Genomic DNA, 19,195 nt, shown 5'->3' with positions numbered 1-19,195 from the left:
TCTAACTGTCAAGATAGGATTGATTGATAAGGCGAAACGTCCAAGCATTTTTTTAATCTGCCGCTTTTCAGAATTAAAAAGTTGTGTGAAATATAACGACTCTAGCTTACTCAGGATAACCGGGGACTAATCAGAAGCGTTCTATAGAAATATATGCTTTATCTCCCACCTCGCCCTCTTTATAGCTCTCTAGGCCTTAGGCCTTAGATTTCAGTATTCTATGCAGGGCTTCGAAAACGCTTCCCAGCGCACCCCTTTCTTACAACAATGTTCAGTGCGGACCCCTGTTATAAGAGGGAAAGATACTAGTTAATTGAGCTTAATTAAATTAACCATTATTAATTAGCGGGAAACATTACTATTTGAGAAACACTAGGTAGGTAGTTAGCACTGCCTTGGAAAGGTAAATGGCATTATCTGCAAGTTTTTATTTCACTTTCTGCATTTGGGTCAATCCAGGGTTTCCTTTCGTGTCATTCACAAAACTTCAGTTGCTCATATTTTATTCACAAATGCCTTGTTTTGATGAAAACAAGGAATGATAAAATTCACATCCATCTTAATTATAACCTAATATTAGTTTGAGATTTTAGTGGAAATCTAGAAAATGTCTAATTACGGTCGTGGCAAAAAAAAAAAAACACTTTTTTTCATTTAATGAAGAAATGCAACTTTTCTGTGAATTTATTGTACTTATGATCTTCTGGATTTTTAAAACAAATTCTCAATGATTCAGGGCCTATTTAATTTTTTAAAAAAAAAACTAAGCATCTTTGATGAAAAATAGAATTTTATGATTTTTCGATTGTGGATACTCAGGTTATGACAAAAGCGATTACGGTTGTGACACCGTACGGCATTTGTGCAAATATAATTATATTAAAGAATAAGTTTTAATATATTTTTTAGATATATAAGCATCAATCATGAAATTTTCAGCAAAAAGGTTTTCCAATAAGTTCATTTGAAGATTAGATGTCCTTATTCGAGTTTATCATTGCAGACTGTGGAAGCTTACAATCAGTTGAGTGAGTTTTGGTTTCCCACTTAACTTCTTCAAAAAAAGCCTACACCTTTCCTTGTCTCTTCAAATATTTCAGTTCCAATAAATCCTCATCTTCATCTATGATTTGGGCACTGTTTCTAGTGTTTATCGATAATATCTTTGTAAATAGGGAAATTTCTACAACATTTCCTACATTCAAAATACAGGGTGACCAGTAATTAACGCATAGAAAAGAAATCTTAATTTCTCGAAAACTGCTTGGTGTATCAAGTTCAAGCTTGGCGGTTAGATTCAATGTGTTGGCGGGTTTGTTTTGGCAGTCTCATTGAGTTGACTTTTGTTGTTTATTTTTCAGTGAAAATGTCGAGATATAGCGTTTTTGAGCGCTTTTTCATGGTTCGAGCGTATTTTTCGAACAACAACAACCCATTTAGGAGTCAAAGAAAGTTTGCGACTGAGTTTAAGTTTAAGACAACGAACAGACTCACTTCTGAACGATATTTGGAAATTTTGGGAAATCAGTTCGTTCCAGCAATTCAAAACAAGACAGCGCACCACCTCATCGTACCAATGAAGTGCTTTGTCTGCTTGAAGAGCAGTTTAATGGGCGGATTTTGGCCTTAGGCTACCCAAAATCGAAAAATATGAGAATTGATTGGGCACCCAATTCTCCGGACTTGAACCCCTGCGATTTATTTTTGAGGGGTTATATCAAAGATAAAGTTTACGCTAGAAACTCCTAGAGCATATTGATGACCTGAAAACTGCAATTCAAAATATTATTGAAAGAAGCATTGAAACTTCGACCCTTTATTGAGTGAAGCAGAATTTTGCTATTCGGTTGCGCCATATTATAGCTAGAGATCAAAGACACATGGAACATGTATAAAAAAAATTCCCATGTATTGTACTTCGTTTTAAAATTTAAATAAAATTTTTTTAATCAGCAGTTTTCGAGAAATTAATTTTTAACTCAGCGCGTTAATTACTGGCCACCCTGTATTATCAGTAACAGATACCTTAAGCAAATATTTGCAAACGACTTAAAGGTTGTCTTGTTCTTTGCTATTCCCTTTGTTTTGAGTTTCTCCCTATGCTTTGAATTCTAGGTTTTGAGACATCTTTTTTTTTATTTATTTAACTTTTTTTTCCATATCACGTACTCTTTCCTTCTCGAAATGTCGTCTGTATTTGACTGGTGCTACTTTAATTTGGCAGGAAACTTTGCTATTTTTTCTGTGGATGTCATCAACATTGTAATCTGCAATGATTTTCAGTTAATACTTGATGCGTTGCCCGACGTTGCACTGTCTACTTCGAAAACAAAAGATGTGTCAAGTGACGCATGTTCAACAATCTGGCTTGAAACAAAAAATAAAATAAGTTAAAATTTTCCGTCGTCGTGTAGAAAAGAGCAATTTTATGACTCAAAATTTTACTGTTCTTTGGATCATTTTAAAATTCCAAAAATTTAGTAATTGTTATTCATCAGCGTAACCATTTCGCTTCACGAATTTTCTCGCTAAAACCCCATTCCTAAGCATCAAAGGACCTCTGCGCTAAGTTTGGCAAAGATACGACGAAACTGTTTATTTGTATAAGGAAAGTTCCCTGTGGAGAGTAAGGGGGTGACGCCCCCCCCCCCCATAGAAGACGAAAACCCCTAAGGGAATTTCTGAGTATCAAAGAACCTCTGTGCTACATTTGGCAAAAATCGGACGAAAATTGGAATTAGACCTAAAAAATATCACACCCGTAACTAACATAGCTGATAGACAGAATTTCTTCTTAATAGAATTAGAAATGTGTGTTATTAGAATGATTGAGCTCATTGAAAAACCAAAATGTCAAACTTTTATAGTAAATGTATATTGTTACATAATAACAAATAGGTGTTTTTGGTTACGGGCGTCAAAGATTTTAGCTAATTTTGTTTACCTATAATTAAAAAAACTGCTATTGACAAAAAAAGTTGACAACTGGAAAATGACTATGTGGAATGACTAGAATACCATAAAACGGATTCTTCCAAACCGAATCTAATGCTGACAGATCCCAGGCTGAGAACTTGATAGTTTTTAACTGCAAAAATGTTCAAAAAAGATAATCTTTGTTTTTTGAAACTGAATTTACTGTAAGAACTGGGATATTTCACACACTGAAATAGGAATCTGTACTTTCTGGTGAATAAACTGACACATAACATGGTGGTATAAAGTGTATTTTAAATTTTGATGCTGATGTCTTATTTTCCGTGGATTGGCCTCTTTTTGTCACCTATTGTACTTCAGCTTTAATGTGCAAAACTTGTTTGTTTTGTTTCCGTTGAATGTAAAGCACGAAAAAAGTCGAATTTCAACATTTCACTATTTTTAGAGGGAAATGTAAAGCGCGTTTCTCCTCAAATATACCAAAACCTTATTTCTGCAGATGCTGCTCTTTACCTTTCCACGATAGTACTGTGTCGAACTTTATTGAGAATTTCTGGAGTACAAAAATTAAATTGAATAGACAGAAATCAATAGGTAAAGAAACCATTAAAATTCGAAATTATAAGCATCAAATTGGAAGAGCGACACATTGCTTTAGCTGGCACAATTTTTATGTATTGGGTTTAATTTTTGGTATCTGGAGTAAAATGTCAAGATTAAAATCTAGACCGCTTCGTTATTTAGTTTTGGTGGCTGCACAGCTAGAAAATACGGATTCACAAAGGTAAGTTGCGGAAATGGAAGAACAGGATTTGCTTTTCCAATGTGCGGTTGGTATTTCTTGTTTTTTAGAAGAATCCGGAGGGGGGAGGATTATAATGGAAAGTAGGTTTTAAGTTACAGTCAGAAGTTATGTGCATCACACATTCATTTTTACATAACAATAGACTGCGCAGCTTTGTAGAAACAGAAAACTGTTTGACCACCTATGCATGATTTCGCAGCATTTTATTTTGAGATGTTTTGAAGTAGTGCACAAAAAACTATTCTATCATTCGAAGGCGCTTACATTTTTCATCAGCCAACGAGATCGACTCCACAAAATTTTCCTTTGAAAACTCACTCAAAACTGGAAAACACTCCACCTATCTTTTTACCTTTTCTCAACAGATTCTGCCTCTGACAGGATTTTTCTTATGAAAATGCGAAGTTTGTTATTAGTATAACTTGTGATAATATTCTCTAGCAGAAAAGCACTCATCCCTTTCATTTTCATGAATAAATTCTAATTACAAAAATCTACATTGACGTTCTTCATCACTGAAAACTGACTAGTTTGACATTGTGTTCGACCAACAGATGTAGGAATTCAGAACGTAATTCCAGTAATCGTGAAAGAGCTTTTCCACGCAGTAATGGACCTGGGGGGGGGGGGGGAATTCACCCATTTTTGCGGGGGGTTTTTTCTTTTCTTTTCTTTTCTTTTTTTTTTTTTTTTTTTTTGAAATTCCGCACAAAAACGTGAAGGAAGATGAGTGAGGGTGGCTGATTCAAGAATTGCCACGGTTGGGTAAAACGGAAGATCCAGCAACTGTTCACATGAGATAACCACTTCACTTCTGCATGAAGTGGCAAGGAATTATAATGGCTTTCTTCATATAGTATTGTACAAATTCTCGACTTCCACAGCGTGATAGTTGAGCCAACTATTTTTTCCATGCAGTCATAGCTTTATTTGCCCTTTCAAATTAAATCTTATGGATTTTTCAAACCCAAGAATTAATTCTTTTACCAGTTCCAACAGAAAATCTTTGTTTTAAAATCCAAAAGCACATTGCAGTATTTAACATTTTTATTTATTTATTTTCAAAGTTTGCCGTGAATCCTCTACTAAAGTCTTCGGACCCCAAGGGGTCTGTGGACCACACTTCGGGAAGCTCACCTATAAAGTTACCGGCTTGCCGATTTTATATACAAATACAAATGCAAATACAAAAGTGACGACCAGCAACAGGCTCTGGGATCAGCTAGGCTGGTCCTAGTCAATTTACAATCCCCAATGAAGATCAATGGCCCTCTTAAAACTATCTACTCCCTTGCTCATTACCACCTCTTCCGGTAAGCTATTCCAAGGGCCTGAGATTTAAATAGCTTAAAACAATGACCCCTTGTCCTGTTTTCAGTGCAAAACTTTAGCCCCGTAACATCTTTTATTTTAATAAATTTAAACAACTGAATCATGTCCCTCGGTCTCTTCTTTGCTCAAGACTGTACATTTTTAGCACTGTAAGCCTGGAATCGTAGTCTAAATGAGAAAGTCCATTTATTAGCCTTGTAGACCGCGTTTGAACCCTTTCCAATACATTAATATCTTTCTTAAGATAAGAAGACCAAAACTGAACAGCATACTCCAAATGAGGTCTTACCAAACTTCTATATAAGGGCAGAAGAACTTCTTTAGATTTGTTTGAAATAGATCTATTGATAAACCCAAGCATCTTATTGGCTTTGCTACTAGCTATGCTGCACTGTTGGCTAAACTTTAAATCCTGACTTATTAAGACGCCCAGATCAGTAACTTTTTCTGCCTGACTAATGACTGAACCTTGCAAATAATAATTTGTACACTTATGTCCATGCCCTAAATACAACACTTGACATTTCCCAACATTAACAGCCGTACCCCATTTATCAGCCCACTCCGTAATATGATCTAGATCCTCTTGCAGCGGATTAACTTGTTCTTCATTATCTGCAATCCCCATAACTTTGACATCATCAGCAAAACAATTCATTTTCCCAGAAATATTTTTATGAATATCGTTCATGAAAACAATGAACAAAACAGGCCCTAACACTGGTCCTTGAAGAATCCCGCTTAAAACCTCACTCCATTTAGAATAATTTCCCCTACAACTACCCTTTGTTTCCTTCCGGTCAGCCAGTTTTTTACTCAAATGAAAGTTTTCCCTCCTATTCCTATATCAGCTAATTTGCTAAGTAGAGCAACATGCGGTACCTTATCGAAAGCTTTTTGAAAATCAATATAAACAACACCTTGTCGTAGAAATGCAATAAATTAGTAGCACACGATTTACCTTTCCTGAACCCCTACTGCAAACTAATCAACAGACTATTAGTCTCTAAGAAATTCATAATATTAATTTTGATCAAAGTTTCGAAAATCTTACAAACTTTCGAAAATCTTCTATGCGCACTTCCCACATTCACCACCAACGTAATAAAATCAACCGCGGGTTAACTGGTAACCAAGGACGAATACAACGGAAGGGTGATGAGGACAATTGCTTATCCCTTGAGGGATCCTGGATAGGCCATTTTTTCTAATTGAAGTTCTAAAACGCAAATATTGGTGTGTAGGACATCTTTAACGACGTTAAGGAAAGGAAGTCGGATCTACCTCCCGGAAACTTTTTGAAATTAAAGCTTCAAAAAGACAATTTCGGGCGATCTTTGATGATGTTAGAAGGCGGAGTTTGAAGAGCATTTTAAAAAATTTAAGTCTTAAAGGCGCGATTGTAGACATCTCAAGTAGTGGAATTAGGAAAAGGAATGGGTTCAGTGTGACTTTAATCCGGTAATTTTTCGAAGCTGAAACGTTCCAAAAGAAGAGCAATTTCAGACGACCTTCAATCCTATTATGAGACTTTGAAACATCACCCGGAATTACTACGAAATTGAAGTTTTAAAACGAAATTTTAGTTCACTCCTTTAAATGGAAACAGAAAGGAATAGGTACGGGAACCTCCTAGGAAAACTTTCTGTATTTCATTTGTTTAAAAGATCAAAATGATATTGTAACCCCGCCTCCTCCCCCCTCCACCTATGCGTGAGTAAATCAGAAACACAGTAAAAGGTAAGATAAAAAATCAACCGTCTCCTCCTTGTACAATTTCTGGATCCGCCATCGCCAGTATTTCTATTCGACCACAACCACCCAAGTAGAATGTCAACAGTTTCAAAACAATTTTAAAATGTGCTCTGGACACGTCAATTTTGAAGTCAAAATGTCCCATCTGGCAACCTCATTTCAGACTTTTTCTGTTAGCGTTTTCCGAATGTCATTTGACAGCATTTTGTAGCCATTTATGTACCAAGTGTGAGGACCTTTTAAAAACGTCACTTGTCATCTTTTGTATTCAATGAAATTCCAAGAATTCATGTAACATTATCTAGATTATGCATTGTTTATCTTGATACAAATGAACATAATAACACGACCAATAGCAAAAAATTAAAACCAAAAACTACCAACAGAGAAATTGATGAGTTTCAACATGACCCCAAGTATTTCTGCCAAGTGTACCATTCAATAACCTTTTAAAGTAATTTTTCAGTCAAAAATTAGAGTTATGCATGAAATTTCTTTCGAAGTATAACGCACATTCCTCTTTCATAAAATTGTTATCCCGATTCCGAGTCACAACTGACTACAACTGTATTTATGTCGAGGACTGCATACTAAGTGCCTTGCCTCCATTATTTTTTATACCTATAAATGGCTGCACCATCACCGGATCGAACAGTTAATGAGAATTTAGAACTAGACCAAGAGCTAATAGCTACTTGGTGCTAGCACCCCCAGAGGTATCGTTTCACTTGGAGGACATTGAGATCACGAGCATATTTAACGTCGCCCAGTCCCCTTTAATGACGACGGTGGGTCTTCGACCATCGAGGTTCGAACTCAGGACCCCCCCCTGTCCCGAATCCGACACTCTACCGAATCGGGCTACCACGGTCCCAATTGTTATCCCAAAAATGGATTTAACTATTGTTGAATGTTTCACAAAGTGTTTAAAAATCGCATCAGCACACTCACCTCGAACATAAATCTTACGCTACGTTTCCGTCTCAGACGCTTTGATAAACAATTTTCCTTTAAGAAAATAAATACCTTTGTGCTGAACAGTAAATAAGACAAAACAACGTTAGAAGAAGCACAAATTTGTGCTTCTTCTAACGTTGTTTTGTCTTACTTTAATTTTCCTTTACCCAAGAAACTCATGAGGAATTAAAGGGGAGGAAAACATTCAAAGAAAATTGCCAATGAAGAGTCGTTTCTTGAGGCAATATTTGTAGACACAGTAGATCAGGTTTATTGAGCTTTAAATATTGGCTAATAACTTCACGTTTCCGGATTTGAATTGTAGTTTTATTAGAACCGTCATGATTTTATTAGAAACGTTATATATACCGGTACCCAGTTTACCGGTAGCTGTCAAGAACGTTGCGGTTACACCGGTTACTCACCGGTCTGCCGGTGAGGTTCGCCGAACGCAAGCCAATTGTTAATGACGTCTCATTCAACAATATGAAAACTAACACACTTAAGTAAAAATGGGTGGCAACACCTCTTTACTACAACAAGATGTGTCTTCAAAATGAAAATCGGTCAATGCAGGAACGATCCTGACAGATAAACGGGAGGCAACCCTATATTTTGGCGCTAAATGATATCATTCTAAGACTTGGCGACAAGGATTCTTCCTGTACCTCGTGCTTGGTTTAAAAAATGGCTTGAAGAATGTAGTAATGAGTAATGTGTTAATGTGTTTATTATGATGAGATTTTTACAATTAAATATGCATGAAAGTAAGTGAAACATTTTCTTGGATGTGACTATAGTAAGTTGTATCTTTTTGTTTTTTTTATTTTGAAAAAGAACATGTTCCTTTATTTATGCTTACTGTCTGACCACGGATTGTATGGAATGACAAACACCGTTTTACAGCCGGAAATGGATAAATTTATTATTTTTTTACCGATGTCAGCTTTTGCAGAAGCAGAGTCTCATTCAAATGAGCGGAATACGCGCATCAAATTTTTACTTTTCCCCCTTATTCACATAGATTCGTTGACCTGGACGTTTGAAAATTCCATGCAATCTGTTGTTGGACAGTACAACGGTCATGAAATTAAAAGCATGTATTAAGATTTATTATGGCTAGGCCTTAGGTTTTTTTTCTAGATTATCATTCTGTGCATCTGTACTTTCTAACCGGACAAAATTTATATTTATTTATGCCATAATTAGACGTCTTTCAGATATCTAATATAATATGGGAATTGTTGTTAGACGTTAGCTTGCATAAGTGTGCATTAAATAAACGTTTCTCGTGTGCTTGAGATTTTTGCTCCCCCCCCCCCCCCTTGAATAATCGAAACTATTAGGCTTCTTTTAATTTCCCGCCTAAATTAACGTACATTTCTTTAAGACGTCCTTAAGGATTCTTCCTGTAAGCGTGCATGTATTCACATCATTAAACGTTTATCCTTTGTGAAACATTTAGATGTTTCCTTTTCCTTGCATAATTAAAGCTACTGAGTTGTTTAATTATCCAAAATTAACAATCATTTTTCTCAGACGTGTTGACTTTTGTCAGAATTGTTCCTGTCAGCCTTTAGCGTGCGTAGATCTGCGTCAACTAGAAATCTGTTATCGTGAGTAAATTGTTTAATTTCCTTCATTTAGTAAAACCATTTTGATGTATAATTAATTTAATTACTGCCAGAATTAAATTTATTCCTGTCATCTATTCTTAAGGGCAGATTCCTCCTGTTAGCCATTAGTGTGCAAAGATGTGTTTCTAATGAACGCTATTGAAAATTGTACTGTAAAGCATTTTTGTTCCTTGAACAATTAGGAATATTTAGCAGCAAATTTAATTTTCTGCCAAAATTAACTTTCTTTCAGATATCAAGTCTTAAGTAAGGATTCTTTCTGTCTCCTGTGTAGTTGAGCATCAAATAACTTCATTCTGACATTTATTTTCTTTTCCTGTTGCATAGTTGAAACTATTTAGGGCCATTCTTCCGTCACATGTGGGACAAAAATACGCTTAAATTTCATTAACATTTCGTTATATCTCTTAATATTTTAATGAAACTGGGGTAAGCAATTTTTTTTAATCTTTAAATTTGATACAAAGATACTTCTGAAACAATTTTGTTATTTAAATTAAAATTTATTTACATGCGTCACGTGCGTGACATCTAAAGTCAACCTCTGGTAACTTGCTTGTGGATAATCTAATATTTTTGCTCTATTAATACAGCAATGACGAAACAAACTGCAGATTTTGAAAGCTATGGTTCCAATGTAAAGGAAACATATCTCATAAGTTTAGAAATAATTATTTAAACCATTGAAAAAAAAATATGTCTGTGCCTATTCCATTGAAAATGGTCATTTTGTCCCGCACGTGACGGTTTCTGTATTTCATAAAAAAGAAATAATTTTTGAAGAAAGTTTTGCTAAAGAAGTCACACATGCGTTTGTGATGTCTTAAGCAACAAAATTTTGTTCATTACCCTTTTAAATTATTTTTTATGAAATATATGAAGCGTCACGTGCAGGAAAAAATTACCGTTTTCCGTGGAATAGCCCTTTAACTGTTCAATTTCCCGGCAAAATATTTCCTTCAAAAATTAACTCTGTAAAGGTTCTTCCTGTTATGTCCCCTTCCCTTCAACCATCATATCTTGTCTTCTTGTTGAATATTCTCCCTATTAGCCTTCCCGGGTGTTCCAAAAATGAACATTTATTAATTTTCATATTCTTGGTGTCAGAAATCAGTATGCTGTTTAATTTACTGTCAAAATTCATGCATTTTAGGTATTATTCTTATCCAGCATTATAGATGTGTAACAAATAGGTGTTTATCATGAGTAAAATACTTATTTCCTAATCCGTACATAATTAAACTATTTAGCTGCTTAATTCATTACTTAAAATTATATGCCAGATTTTTAATTTCTACTGAACTTTAACTTTGTCTAGCAACAAATGAAAGATTTTTGTAGTTTGCTAAGAGCTAAATTATTTAAGCATGAAACACTATTCTATTAAATAAGTAGGGCACCTGGTACATTTGTCAATAGAACCTGAAGTATAAGTTCACCTTTCAGTGAGCAGTCATTGTTAGAGCAATGATTGAAATCTTTGAGATTGTGGGTTTTTCACTGGTCAGTCATCAGTTCCAAGTTCATCTGATGCACAAAATTCCTGCGGACATGTGTATAAAAATGCTTTATTTCAGTGTGCCCAAAGTTTAATGTTCTATTTGTATTATGAATACATTTTTCGCTTATTGTATATTTTTCAGAAGGGTTCCTCCATGTTAGTTTACCAAGATGACAATAGTTTGATCCTGAATAACGAGAAGATGGATGATTTCATGGAAACTTAAAGCACGACACTAGTTGAATTTAGATTTTGCATGACAGTTACTTTATTAAAGTCTGCTGCAAAGTCTTAATTTTGCTGGTAATAATGCTTTAACTGGACCTTGCAATGAACAAGAACAACCATTAGAATCTTTGAAATGCTGGGTCTATGCTTTGCAGTCAGAAATCAGTATTAAGTTCATCTGATGCACAAACTTCCTGTGGGATAAGTATAAAAATAATTATTTCAATGTGCCCAAAGTTGAATGTTCAATTTATATTGTGAATTATGAATACATTTTTTGCTTATTGTATATTTTTCAGAATGGTTCCTCCATGTTAGTTTACCAAGATGGCAATTGTTTGATCCTGAATAGCGAGAAGATGGATGATTTCATGGAAACTTAAAGCACGACACTAGTTGAATTTAGATTTTGCATGACAGTTACTTTATTAAAGTCTGCTGCAAAGTCTTAATTTTGCTGGTAATTATGCTTTAACTGGACCTTGCAATGAACAAGAACAACCATTAGAATCTTTGAAATGCTGGGTCTATGCTTTGCAGTCAGAAATCAGTATTAAGTTCATCTGATGCACAAACTTCCTGTGGGATAAGTATAAAAATAATTATTTCATTGTGCCCAAAGTTGAATGTAAAATTTGTACTGTGAATTATGAATACGTTTTTTGCTTATTGTATCTATTTTTCAGAAGGGTTCCTCCATTTTAGTTTACCAAGATGTCAATTGTTTGATCCTGAATGGCGAGAAGATGAATGATTTCATGGAAACTTAAAGCACGACACTAGTTGAATTTAGATTTTGCATGACAGTTACTTTATTAAAGTCTGCTGCAAAGTCTTAATTTTGCGGGTAATAATGCTTTAACTGGACCTTGCAATGAACAAGAACAACCATTAGAATCTTTGAAATGCTGGGTCTATGCTTTGCAGTCAGAAATCAGTATTAAGTTCATCTGATGCACAAACTTCCTGTGGGATAAGTATAAAAATAATTATTTCATTGTGCCCAAAGTTGAATGTAAAATTTGTACTGTGAATTATGAATACATTTTTTGCTTATTGTATCTATTTTTCAGAAGGGTTCCTCCATTTTAGTTTACCAAGATGTCAATTGTTTGATCCTGAATGGCGAGAAGATGAATGATTTCATGGAAACTTAAGGCACAATACTAGTTGAATTTAGACCTTGCATGACAGTTACTTTATTAAAGTTGGCTGCTAAGTCCTAATTTTGCTGGTAATAATGCCTTAACTGGACCTTTCAAAGAGCAAGAACAACCATTAGAATCTTTGAAATGGTGGGTCTATGCTTTGCAGTCAGAAATCAGTTTTTAAGCTCATCTGATGCACAAACTTCCTGTGGATATAAGTCTAAAAATAATTATTTCAATGTGCCCAAAGTTGAATGTCCAATTTGTACTTTGAATTATGAATACATTTTTTGCTTATTGTATCTATTTTTCAGAAGGGTTCCTCTATGTTAGTTTACCAAGATGTCAATTGTTTGATCCTGAATGGCGAAAAGATGGATGATTTTATGGAAACTTAAGGCACAATACTAGTTTAATTTAGACCTTGCATGACAGTTACTTTATTAAAGTCTGCTGTGAAGTCTTAATTTTGCTGGCAGTTATGCTTTAAAACCAACTTGTTAAAATTCAAGTGCATTCAACATCATTCATAGTATAGTGTAGACTGTAAATATATGATTCCTGTGGCTGATGTAATAAAAAGCATTTACGGAATTAATATAAAGGGATGTTGTCACTTAATTTATGACTAAAACCCTCTTTATGAATGCTAACATTTTTAAAGCTAATTTTCCCTCGAGATAAAAAGTTTGGTTTGAACATTTTTACTCGATCGCAGATATATTTTATTTCTGGTTTCTGGTACAATTATTTTGCTTAGAATTGTAACACAGCCGGTTTTTAAAAAAAACTGTATTATTCTATTTTAAAATAAATTCTTGCTTTTATCACACCAAGAATGAATACGCTTCTCTAAGCTATTTCTGTAGTTAGCTCAGTAGTCTGAAGTTTTTCCTGGTGCAAAAGTTTCATCAATGTCAAAAGAAAACATTTACAAAACGTTCTTTGGCATGCTGGAATTAAGCAAAGTATTCAAGTGAGGGGAATCAAAAGAAAATGAGAATTGAATCAACATTGCATTTTAAATAAAAGGTATCAGCAAAACTTAAGTGTATATTAGTAGTGGTATATATGCTTATGTTATTGATATGTTTCAAAAATCCCATCAAAGCAATGACATATATAGTTCTTTCAATTATGTACATAATATTACATTTCAAAGCTATACTTAAAAAAGAAAATGATTGTCTTTCTTTGGGTCAAATATATTTTTCTTGTACTTTGATTGTTTTTTACAAAAGCACTATATTAGTAGTAATCGTGAAAATAATATACATAGTTTGGTAACATGTTTAGCATGACAGTCATTTCGGCATGTATTTTCCGTGGGGGTTTTAAAAATATCATTCTTTTAAATTAACAGAGGAGTAATTTTAAGCTATATTCATATTTCAATGTCAAGAACATTTGAGCAAGAGCATTAAAAATATTCGCACCATGTTGAATGTAAGTGCTGAAAACCATGTGGAGACATTCCTCAATTTATCACACTAACAAATTTTTAAGAATGTTTTACTCTGGATTTGGTTATATGCTGTAATTGCAGGCTTTTTAATAATTGTCTTACAATGTGAGCTATATCTTACATTAAAATAAATGAATTATTTCCTTTTTGCTCTCTTTTTTTAGTGTTAGCATTTTAACAACACACATTACAATTATAAGTGGGTAATTTTGCTTCTAAATTAAAATAAAACCACAGCATTATATTTTGCATATGCTTCACACTTAACAGGTTTTATTTTATAATACAATCAATGTAATTGACCTTCGATTTTAACAAATTTACTGTAGTACATTCGTCCCTCGTATAACACTACTTGCACAGCACGGTTTCGATATTACACGGTATGGAACTTCAATTTAATACTTCATAGTATTGATATAACACGAAAGTTATCTTTAATAAAGAAGAAATTTCTTTTTTCTTTAATACATTCTGTAAATGTTTGATAACTCGATGTTTTACTTTGTTTTTCATGAAACTTGGTTTCGATATAACACGATAGACATGCTTTGATTTACATTATTTCTAAGTCTCATATAACACGGTTTCGGTACAACGCGATACATATTTACATTATTTTTACTATGTACATGATTAATTAGTGTAAAAAATATGTTAATAAGTTTTAAAAAGTGTCGTATAACACGATTTCGATACTACACGGAACGAATACGAGAGACGCCTGTATATTTACAAGAAAATTATTCAGCTTTATATATTACATAGTTTTATTAAGAATTGTTATTTAACCTTATGTTTCACATCGAGTTTTATTAAGAGTTTGTTAAATTTTAATCTATTCAGAATTCTATCATGTATATCATATGAAACACATTACTTGGAAAATTCTTTTCTATTTTAAGCAAGTGTTATCGTTTTTTTTTTTTTTTCTCCTTAAGCCATTTGCTTATATGAACATTTTTCTGTATTAAACTTTTTTTTTAATTACTAAAAAGTCATAAATAGTTTTTTTTTTTTTTTTTAATGAAGGCTGTTTTGAGTGTACAAACAACTGACAGGCTCGTCATTTCAAAAAGAACCAAGGGAACGACGCGGAAAATACTCAGTTTCTATTGCAGGAGAAAATCAAGAGTAGGGAATTTTTAAACTAAGGGGGGGGGGGGGGTGCGCACCTAGTCACGTTAATTTAATGTCTGTTAATCATGGAGCAGGAGAGGATAGGAAGTTTTTTAGTTTGTTAGTTTGAACATACATTTGCCCTTTGTATAGGTACTTATATGCACATATTATATAAATTGGGCTAAGTAAATAACTTAATGAAGTAGTTAGTAACTTGCTCCTTACCTTTTCGCTGCAATAAATTAATAAATAGTTTAACGTAACAAATCGGTGGGTAGCCTTAAGTCCAGGTAGGTTTGCGTTTTCTTTGAAGTGGAAGGGGGAAAAAATTCCAACATATTCCCTATTAGGGGGCAGCACAACCAGAAATATTTTTCTGCGGTCCTTCATTTTGAAATTTGACATGGAGGGGGGGGGGTGCACTCAATGGGAATTGACTCGGGGAAACACCGAAAAACACGCCCGCTTGCCACTTATAACTAATAAAAAGCATTATTTTTCCAAAGCAAGGGGGACTTTCGACCTTCCTCCCTTTCGTCCACATGAGGGGGGGGGGGGCTCAAGCCCCACCTTGAAAAATAGAACTTCCTTGCTTTTAGTGCTTTTTTTTCTAGCAAGAAAGTAAAAACATTTCTCCACCCATTAATGAATTAGTTATTAAAAATGTCAAATTTTAATAACTCTAATCTGTATTGAAATCGGTTTCTATGCGGAAAGTATCTTGCTAAACCATGGGGAAAATATCTGACCTCCTCCCCCCTTAAAATTTTGCTTATGGGGGCCCATACCCCGAACCCCCTAAATGACGACGGACTTACTAGTGGTTCATTAGCAATCTTCGTATTTTCATACTGCATTCATTTAATTACTGCATCTAGGGTTTTCCCCCTCCCCTTAAGAGCAAGGGTGCACCCCCTCCAAAATAAGACCCCCATTACAGGGAAAATACCACTCGAAATACACCCCCCCCCCCCGTAACAGTTTCGATGGTGCAGTGCGCCATGACCTCCCCAAGGTGGGCACCCCTCTGCATCTACGTTTTTCGTAGTTACCCCCCCCCCCCCAATCGGGAGCAGCACTCAGGATACCCTTTAAAATTTCTATGGTACAGTTCGTGCCACGATCCCCCTTGGGTGGGCGCTCAAGTGGGTCAATTAATATGTTATCACAATTAAGGTAGTTAGTACAACGAGGGGGCCTCCGTAGCTCTGTGGTAGAAGCTTTGTCTTCCAAGCCGGAGATCGTGGGTTCTATTCCCGCCTGTGCCCTGAGTGTTATTTCCTTCTCTATTGTTGTAAATCTTTCCTGTGTGTGTCCGGAGGCAAGGCGCTTGGCACGCAGTCCTCTATCTATGTGGAGCTGCTTAGCTTCTAAATAAATAGATAAATAAAGTGCAACGAGAGGGACTTCAGAGCACACAGCGTGATTGAAATTTTTAGGGAGAGGAGGGTTTGCTAAAAGTTGTCTTTGCTTTTTTTAGGGGATCTCATTTTGGGGATGCATTTGAGGGGAGGGTACGTCATTGTTTTTGAGGGGGAGGAGGAGCATCTCTGATTTAGGAAAGATTTTTTCTGGTGCAAATGGAATTTCATAAAAAATGCGGAAAAACTGTAACGTCATTCAGTTTGTTTTATTGTAATTCAAAATATATAACTTTGGAATACAGGACGAACCGGTTTATTTTCTTAAACTAATTTGCATTAAATGATGTTTACCATTCTTGAAAATACCAAATACATGTAAAAAAGTACACTTAAAATCGGAAAGAATATACTCCTTCAGGAAGTGTTTCCAAAAAGGAAAAATAAACTGCAACTGTATTGCTTATGGTATTGCACTTTTTTTTGGCATCATGTTCGGCATGTTGATAAGAACTCGCCTCGAAATAGATGAAGTCGCCAATATGGTAACCATGGACCCAGGATCGTTCCTGCATTGACCGACGTGTCTTCAAAATTGAGTGATTAGCGGTGTTAATTATGATGTTCCTCTAATATAAGGTATTTGTTTTATTTTATATCGTCATTTATTCTATTTACTTGCTTTCTGAAATTCTGATGTTTACGATGTGCACTTTACTTGACTTCCTTGCTTGAAATTTTTACTGCAGTCTTAAAAAATATTGATATGCAAAATCACTTTTTTTTTGTGATGAATAAGATATTGATGGAAAACCAACATTTTTCATAAATTTATTTTCTATACAGGGTTAGGAAAATAAAATTTGCAATTTTATGCAGCCTCTTGATGACGAATGCAATTATTATATTTTAACAAAATTACAATTTACATATTTTTAATTTTAAATTTTTCTTTATTTGATGTCATTTAAATAAAATGACAACGAAACAATTGACGTTTCTTTTGCTGTATGTTGCCTGAGGAAGTGATTTTAAGAATACTATTTTTTTAAAGGTCTAAAGAAATATATTTGATGAGGAATTTTAACTGGAAGCATTGAATGTTACAGGCTGTAGAGTTCAAATATAGTAAGTAAACTACCAGGTATTTATTAGCAATGGAATATGTATTGAAATTTAAAATTTCTGACTGTTAAATTTGTATAATGCACATGGTTTTGAAAAAAATATCTGTATGGTGTTAATTTCATGCTGAGCATTATATAAAGACAGTTTTCAATAGAAAAACAAAAAGAGATGTAAAATTTCAGTTTACTACTAAAATAATTATAAATTTAGTTCTCAACTCTGCTCGTGAAAATATTTTTTTCTTTGAATTTCAGTAAAGATGAATACTGTCCGTAACGAGAAGACAGTTTATACAAAGAAACAGTGGCACAGCCAAAAGTATTTCTAGAGGAGGTTTTTTAAATTGAAATTGTTGGTGTTTTTTTGCATTCATTTATATTTCAAAACTATTCAGTTATATTTAATCAAGGTGTTTAATAGTAATCATTCATTTATAACACTCGCTTAAAAAATTAATAATTGGTATTGATATCACTATGACTTTAAAATGGAGAACATGGCCGTAGAGAGTCAAGGGTGGCCCCTAGTTAATCTCGCCACTATGTGCCCCCTTCCCCCCCCCCTTAAAATAGAAAACTGCTTATTAAGAAAAAATTAACTCTAATTTAAGTGCCGCAACAGTAAATACCAAAAGTAAATATTACAAACAATCATAATTTTAATTCTGTAATACTGCTTGTTAATTAATTCAAAAATAAAAAAATACAACACAGAAATTCACACATCAAAGCCAATTTTTCATACATTGAAACTATGCACCTGCACATTATTGAACTTATTTCAAAGCAACCTTCCTTGCTTTGTGATTTGCCAAATATTTTATAAATTTATCGAAGTTCAAGTTTCTTGAAAGCTTGTTCTCCAGTGCTAAAACTCTGAGACTATTTGCTAGTTGCAATGTTCTTTAGGAGTGCTTTTTGACAATCAATCTTAAAATAAAAGTTTAATGAACAGGTAGTATTTTATCAGTAATAAATCTTCATTTTTCAGGTAAAATAAAAAACTAAGCTTTAAATTTTTTTTTTTTTTTTTAATTTTTGCAATGCTATGACTGACGTCTGAAAACAATCCTTTGAAGAATCTTCTATCTCCTTTTTTTTTAAATGATTAAAGTCATGAAAAGTTTTTTTAAAAATATTGCAGTTCATTTTAGAGCGATAGAGAGGGAAATGGGCAAAAATACATTTAGGCTGTTCCACAAAAAATGAAACCAGAGCGAAAAAAAATTTCTTTTTTTTTTTTGTTTTTTAATGGGTAACAATCATTTTTGTATGTCTAAAACATGCTCTTTCCAATGGTGTTGATTTTATTTATGTACAAAAATATTTAAGCCTTAAAGTGAATGCTTCAAATTTGGTTTCTTAAAAATGATCATATTTCAGGTATTCAACTTTCATCTTTAAAAAATAATTAATGATTATTTTTAATATTTTTAGTACTGTAAACTAATATTAGCATGTTGTTACATATTAAATAACACTTTAAAAATTAACATTCATTGAATTGATTTTGGCTCAATCAAGGCTCAATCAATGTCCATGGAAGAAATCAAATTTATATGTCACATACATGATAAAGACTTGTTCTTATTCTTCTAAGTATGTCATTTGTAAAGCAAATTTTTTTAATTACTCTATGCAAAGCACAATTGGTCACATTATGTCAAATAAATTTTTACAAATTTTTCAGAAGATTAGTTTACAGAGATACAAGCTATCATGTATGTGACAAAGCTAATCATGTACGTGACATTGTACATAATGAAAGTAAAGTCAATTAAAATTAAATTTAAAATTGCTACGTTTAGAAAATATATTAA

General features: G+C 33.8%; 1 protein-coding gene across 1 annotated transcript in view; it reads left to right on the top strand.

Annotated features, from left to right (window-relative positions):
* Window positions 1-16,828: 16,828 nt before the first annotated feature.
* The window catches only part of LOC129231782 (transmembrane 9 superfamily member 4-like), a 57,289-nt gene continuing 54,922 nt past the window's right edge, over window positions 16,829-19,195 (top strand). The window contains exons 1-2 of the mRNA XM_054866149.1: window positions 16,829-16,887; window positions 17,303-17,376. Of these exons, the coding sequence (XP_054722124.1) occupies window positions 17,349-17,376 (28 nt within the window). The 5' untranslated portion in view covers window positions 16,829-16,887; window positions 17,303-17,348. The remainder of the gene's footprint in view (window positions 16,888-17,302; window positions 17,377-19,195) is intronic.

Source organism: Uloborus diversus, chromosome 10 (genome assembly GCF_026930045.1).
Source record: "Uloborus diversus isolate 005 chromosome 10, Udiv.v.3.1, whole genome shotgun sequence".
Taxonomy (NCBI): Eukaryota; Metazoa; Arthropoda; class Arachnida; order Araneae; family Uloboridae; genus Uloborus; species Uloborus diversus.
Note: the sequence above shows the minus strand (reverse complement) of the source record. Positions and strands in the feature narration are given on the sequence as shown.